Raw genomic sequence first — 7,249 nt, 5'->3', positions numbered from 1 at the left:
TGTACCGAATACTTTGATACCTTGGAGCATTTCTTTATTTGTTTTTCTTTATTTATTTTTGGTTCTGGGGATAGAATCCAGCGCCTCGAGACTTACTAAATACCCACTCTATCACTGAGCTACACCCTAGGTCCAAAAGTCTTGGAGAATTTCTTTTGGACACCTTTTTGTATACCAAAACTTTCTTGGGAAAATAAAAGGGGGGAAAAACAGCAACCAGAGCAGGTCCCCAAAGTTAGCAAAGCGGACACCGGAGGCTCTAGGAAGAGAATGTGCATGGATTGAAGAACAAACCTCTGTTTCTGGGGGAACCTAGGCTACTGGATTGATGCCGGGATCTCTGCGACCCTAATAGGGTGGTGAGCCCAGCAGATCGTCCGGGTTTCAGCCGGCTCGGGTTCTACTAGCAGCGCCCCGGGTCGCCGCAGGGCGACTCCGCATCCCCCCCTTCCCCGCCCCCAAGCCACAGCAGCGCCCGCGCTCCACCCCTGGCCCCGCCGCCTGGGTTCGCTGTCCTGTAGGAACCAGGCAGGTGGACCGCTGCGGGAGCACCCTTCTCCTAGACCCTCCCGGGGACCCTCCCCCGGGCCCTGTCGCGCCTCCGCGCCCCGCCCCGCGCCGGCAGTGGGCGACCGAGTTACCTGCGCCGGGAAGTCACAGTCCACAGCCCGGACTCTTAACGGGGAGGGTCCCGCGGAGCCCAAAGCCACATTCCAAGGGGAGGGGTCCCTACCTCTTTAGAGGGTCGCGGATCACATTACCGGCCGAGAGGAAGAGACGGCGAGAGGCAGAGTAAACAGGGGGTAAAAGTTGCATTTAGCTGTTTGTTTTTTTTTTTTTTTTTTCCGGTTTTCCCCCAATCGCGCTTCGACGGCTGGTTGACCCGGGGATCCGGTGTCCGCCCAGTTCCCGCAGCCCGTGGCCCCGGCACGGCTTGCCTGCACGGAGGCCCCTTCCTGCCGCGCGGGTGCGGGAGCGGTGAGCGGGGCTGCGGGCGGCCCTGGCGACCCCCGCGAGGCTGTCCCAGGGGCGGGAAGCGCGGCGGCCGGAGCCCGCGCGGCGCTCGGAGCACCGGGACCGGGACGCTCACATGCGTGCGCATAAATCAGTCAGCGAGCAGTCGCCGCCGCCAGCGCCAGGGAATCCTCGGGCTGATTGAATGCAGACGTGGGGTGTCTGCCAGGGCAGGAGGGCGGCGGGGCAAAGGGAACCGGCGTGGAGGCCACGGTGGGGGAAGGGAGGCCAGGACCAGGAGACAAGAGAAAAGCCCAAAGCCACATTTTTAACCAGGGGCTGATTTTGAAATGCAAACTCCCGCGGGCGGGGAGGGGGCCGGGCCGCGGGCGCGGGGCCGACGGGCCACCCGCGGCAACTTTCCGGCGGGAGGTGCGGCCGGAGGGGGCGGCGCCGGCGGCGGGAGGCGGGAGTCGGGGGCCGAGGGGGGGAGTCACTTTAAAGGCTCTTTCTTACCCATAATGCTTTGTGGGGACGTTGACAAGTGGATCCAAGATGGCGTAGAAAGTAATGACAGGTAAGTCCTGACTTCCCCCTTCTCTGCTGCCGGGGCCGCTCCGCGAGCCGCCCGAGCCTTCTGGGGAGGGACCCTGACTCCCCTCCGGTGCCCCGAGCCCCGGGAGGCGCGGCCCCGGGGCGGGCCGGGGTCCTGGGCGGCCCGCGGCGGGGCCTGGGAAGCGGGGCTCTTCGAGGCGAGGCCCGGACGCTGGGGCTGTTTACAGCTTCTTCCCGTCCTCTGTCCCCTTCCCCTCCGCTGGGGGCCGCGGCGCCCGGGGCCCAGGCCGAGGCGGGGCCCTTGCACCCCTGGGCCGGGGGCCTGCAGGCAGCTGCTCTCCCGCACGGGCCACTCCGGGAGGGGGAGCCGAGCCTTGGTGCACGCTCCGCGCCTCCGGGTCGCCGCGGGGGGTGGGGAGCGTGCGGGCCTCCCACGCCCCGCTGGATTCCGCCCTCGGGGCTCGGACTTCCACCCGGCCGGGGCGGGGGTCTCGGGCGGGGGGCGTCGGGAAAAGTGGGTCAGGGGTGCGCCCCCTCCCCCGCGGAGGGCTCAGAGCCTAGGGTTCACTTTTGCCCCCTTCCCCGCCCCCTCCTCGGAAATGCTCTCTGGCCCACAAGCGCATCAACAAAAATACAAACAAGATCTCTTCCTGGAGATTCCTCAAGAGTCCCCTTTGCAAGGGCTTTGAAGACTGCAGCGTTTCTGGAACTTTGATTCCTCTCTCCCAGTTTATTTGAGCTTTTTGCCCCTTGGCCTTTTTGCCTTCGGAGAGGGCTGGAAGCCAGGTCTTCGGATACTTCTTGGATTGGGATTTTTGGGTTTTGTTTGCGACTCAAGAATTGCCATTCTTTTCTCCCTTACAACTCTTCAGGCAAATCATTAATATGATAAAAAGTATAACTCTAAAGGTAGTGGGTTCCTGGAATGGGAGAAGGAGGAAGGAGTTATCTTGGCTAGTTTGTACTTAATTTTGCCCTCACTTAAACTCATATTAATGAGGTTTCTTCTTTTTAATTCTTTCAAAAAATTTTTTTGAAACTAAGATCAGTCAGTGCTGACAAAAGATGAACTTTCTTATGTTTTTGATTTTTAGAGCATTTTATAATCTATTCTTTTATCTTTTTTACCAAAAGGAAATGTTTTCATTTTAAGGCAAAAGAAACATTCATTTGCAAAGCTGCAGACTGTACCATTTTTGTAACTTTCCATTTGAAATTTAGATGCCCTTTCACTTCAGACTGATAAAATGTTTGCCACTGATAATGTCCATTACTGGTATTGTATAGACACATTTTACTTTTCTATTTGCCTCAGGAATTGGATGAAGTAATTGATCACTAATGAACTACAGTGCTGGTGAGATGTGTAAGGTGAGACCACACAGTTAAACATGATTTCACTTGTTTCCTTCTGTATTTTAATCAACTTATAAAAGTAAGGCTGAAACTTAAGTAATTTGATGGGGCCATCTTTATTTTCCAAATATGTCACTCAGTCAAATGGGGTATGAGCAGGGCTAGATTTAGAAAGGAAAAATGTGTCAAATATCAATCTTTTCCAGGACTCCAACATACTCAAACATAGTAGAGTTTATCCAGAGCCAAATGTTATTTGCAGCTATCCTTGATCAGTGTCTTCTCCAGGGGTAATTATAGTTTGCCTCTTCAAATTTCTTTGTGTAACTTTAATTGGATGTCTTAATTTTGCTTGTTTTGATGTCCATTGTTTACTGTACGTTGAGTGTAAGTGATTATGTATAAGGGACTTGTATTTCCACAGTTTTTGGGACTTTTGTAAAGTATACCCATTCCATTGGAAATGATTATTTTAGGCAAGCCAGTCACTTATTTTATTTTCTTGTGGTATTGGGGATGGAACCCACAGCCTCACACATGGTATTCAGGTGCTCTATCATTAAACTGTATCCCCAAGCCCTTGGTTTTAATTTCTGAAAAATGGAATAGTACTTGTCTCTAATAATTATTTAATAATTATTTGGAAATGAAAATGATATGAAAGTGAATCCCACCCAACTTATTAGGGATAAGACTAGTTATTATTTTCTGGTCATATATGGTGTATGAATTTGTAATATTTTATTTTATTTTAACTTATCATGCTTTGAAATTAAAGGACATTAATATAGCATGAGTGAACAGCTTACATTCATTGCTGTGGAGAGGGAGAGTTTACATTTTTCACAATCAGTTTTCTCACCTTGAGAAATATCTTATTATATTTGGTTCAGAAAAATGTAAGTAATTTTGGTTAATTAATTGGTTATTGCAGGGCTTTGTCTCATCCATTAACACATCTGGGCATCTGGACCTTGAAAGCCTCTTATGAACTTTTCATACCTACTATAATATCTAATGAAGAAGAATAGGCTGTGTTTTACTTTATTTTTCTAGATTGAGATGTATAATTGACATTTTGCCTTACACATACGTGTGCACCCACTCACGCAACCTTGGGAAAGAAAGGTGGACACAGACCAAGATTGTTTTTTAAGTGCACATGCCACATTAATTTGGGTTTGAAACTCAGCAGTGCTTATGTGTATTATATATAATTTTAATTCTTATTCTTGGCAGAGCAAATGTGGATTTTTGAATTTATTTTCAGTTTACAGGTAGAAGCATATTCATGCCTTAGACTTCCCAATTTGAACTTTTCATCTCATTTTTTTGAAATTTACAGATTATTCTGTGGAAAGGAACCAATGATCTGCCTTTTGCCTATAGAGATGTTCCTTTGTAGTCTGAAGCTGAATATTTAGTATTTGGTAATCTTGTATGGCTAGTGTTGAACTGTATCAGGATATTTCCATAGCCTTCACACATGAAGACTGGTGGAGTATTCACTTCAAAGTGAAGCTAATGTTTGGCCACCAAACAACTTGTTACACGGAGTATTCTAAAATGGGAAATACCATAGTATTGAAGGTTATGATGGAGTACAAGTCTGTGTCTTTGAGCTGAATAAAGACATATCTTTTTTAGTCTCTCCTTTTGGCTGGTAAGCTAGGACACTATTTTTAGGTAAGGCTGTATTTTTTGAGAGTCAGTAAGTACAGTCCTGAACTTCTTCATCAGCTGGCAAACTTTAATTTAGCAATTATTAGCAAGAAATTTCATTTTCTATTAGCATAAATATTCAGTTTATCTGGTCTTAATATCTGTATACATTCATGAACTGTCTAGTCTTTATTGGAGAGGGAATGATACCACAACAACAGGAGAAATCATTTCTCCTTGCAAAGGGCCTTGTGTAATTTAAAAATTTACAGAATATTCATGAAAGGCTAAGAATAGTGCAGAGGGACCCACAAGTAAGTAGACCAGATCTTATAAATGCATCTGTGTTCTCTGTTTAAGAAATAGGGTTGGCATTAATATTGAATGCAGATTAGTCCATGATTGTCCATCAGACTATATTTAAGATCCAAATACAGGCCCAGTACAAGAAATAAGGTCCTTTGCCTGTTCCAAAAATATAGAAAAAATTGGGCCAAGTTTTTCAAAAAAAATTCCTCAAGAGTGGGAAGAACTGCTTATAACAAATTATTAGGATTGCTTATTTTCATAAACTTAGGTAAATGTATTTACAAGTGTAATTAGATTTCTAAGTAATATTTTGAAATATTTTCTAGAAATCTCATGGATGGAGAGTATGGCCAGACTAGCTTATGATTCATTTCAATTCATGGCTGTGTCAGGGTCTGTGGCATTGACTGCAAGAAGCATAAAACATGATTGCCTTATCACTTCCAGGGTGGCTGGGATAATGTTTTAAGTCATCCTGAACCTAATAGAGTTAATATTCCTGTTTTTTTTTTTTTTTTTAAAGAGAGAGAGAGAAAATTTTTTAATATTTATTTTTTAGTTTTCTGTGGACACAACATCATTGTTTTTTATTTTTATGTGCTGCTGAGGATCGAACCCAGCGCCCCGTGCATGCCAGGCGAGCACGCTACTGCTTGAGCCACATCCCCAGCCTCAATATTCCTCTTGTTAAGACTATTATAATATGAAGACTTTGTATATTTATGTAAATGCTTGTATATGTATAATGTATATAAACACATATATATCATATGATTATTTTGTTAAGCTTTTAATTATCTAAAAGAAATACAGAGTTTTCCAACCTAAAACCAACAGTCATACCAATTTTTTTTTACTTTTGTAAATTGTATTGGGTCCATTTCTCTAAGAGCAGGAAATTGATAAAACAAAGTTTTCACAGAAGAAAGCAAACAGTCAAATTCAGATGTGCCAGAATATACTTAAAATATAGCACAGAAATAAAAATCACAAACATTCATGCTTCAGAATGGGTTGGTCAAAAAATATGCCATGCATTCTTTGAAGTATCTGATGATTAATAATTTTTTTAATCCAAAGCAAAATGAATATATAAACTTTATGATTTTTTATTTCTGTGCTGTATTTTAGGTGTTTATGGCACATCTGAATTTTCCTATTTGCTTTGTTTTGTGAAAATTTTCCTTGTGGGCTGGAGCTGTGGCTCAGTGGCAGAGTACTTGCCTTGTGTGCGTGAGGCACTGGGTCTGATCCTTAGCAACATTAAAAAAAAAAAAAGCAAGTAAAATAAAGACATGCTGTTCATTTATAACTACAAAAAATTGAAATAAAAAATTTCTTGTTATGGTAGAAATATTCATGTCAGTAGGCAATATGTGTAACTAATGTAGTTAATTTTTTTTTTTTTTTTTTGGTGGTGGTGGTGATCAAACTTAGGGCCTTGAATTGTAATCCCAGCTCTTAAAAATTATGTTTATGCTAAAATCATGCTTGTGCCAGGTGTGAGGCTGAGGAAGGGGGATTGCAAGTTGGAGGCCAGCGTCAGCAACTTAGTGAGACCTTGCCTCAAAATAAAAAATAAGAAGAACTGGAAATATATGTAGCTCAGTGATAAAGGGCTCTATGAGTTCAATCTCTAGTACCAAAAAAGAGGGAAAAACAAAAACAAAAACAACCAACAAAAAAACTCCACGTATGCAATGGTAAAAGAAGTTGAGTGTACCTAATTATGTAAAGTAAAAAAGGCACTCTCACAAAAAAAGGCCTTTGTTATCTGCCCTCTTCTAGTCCTGCTACCTTATGCTAACTATGGTAAAGAGCTGGGGTGTCATTTAGCTTTTGGAAGACCTCTCTGTTCTGAATATCTGAATGTATACTGTAGTAGTAAATGTAAAGTGAGAAGTTTGTAGAGATGTGGTCACTGAACTAAGAGTTGGATGCTTTTCAGGGACTGTTCTGTTCTTCTTTACTGTGATGTTAAGTTGTAATGATAATTAAACTGTCAGTTTAAGATAACTATAATTGAATTATTAACACTCAGACAATTAACTTTGTGGTCAGACTGGTAAAGTTTTGATTTGTTGATCTTCTAAAGAAATATTTGTGAGTTAAGTCTATGTAATCTTGGGGAGGGTGAGTACTGGTGGTAATGAGTTACCATCTGTTGAATTTTGTGATAAGCTGTCCAGTATATTTACTATGTTCTTTTTATAACTCATTATCTCCTTTAATTCTAGTAACAACTGACAAGACAGTTGTTATTTACAGTTTGCAAAGGGGGAAATTTAGATTTAGATGAGAGCAAACTAATGTAACATCATAAGACCAATAAAGTAGTGGAGGTGGTGATCCTTCTGGAAAGTCTGTGTTCTGCAGTCTCTAAGTAGTCTTTCTTATTTTCCAGAATCCAAGG

General features: G+C 43.5%; 1 protein-coding gene across 1 annotated transcript; it reads right to left on the bottom strand.

The window, feature by feature from the left end:
• Nucleotides 1–501: 501 nt before the first annotated feature.
• LOC131423421 (basic proline-rich protein-like) lies at nt 502–1,999 on the bottom strand (the record flags this gene model as incomplete). Its single annotated transcript, XM_058572777.1, has 2 exons — nt 502–735; nt 1,471–1,999. Coding segments are annotated over 2 exons (588 nt in total), but the record flags the coding sequence as incomplete, so codon positions are not given.
• Between the last annotated feature and the right edge of the window lie 5,250 nt (nt 2,000–7,249).

The sequence above is a fragment of the Marmota monax genome, unplaced genomic scaffold, assembly GCF_021218885.2.
Source record: "Marmota monax isolate L192 unplaced genomic scaffold, Marmota_monax_Labrador192_F-V1.1 WCK01_AAM20220418_F8-fsc01271, whole genome shotgun sequence".
Classification (NCBI taxonomy): Eukaryota; Metazoa; Chordata; class Mammalia; order Rodentia; family Sciuridae; genus Marmota; species Marmota monax.
Note: the sequence above shows the minus strand (reverse complement) of the source record. Positions and strands in the feature narration are given on the sequence as shown.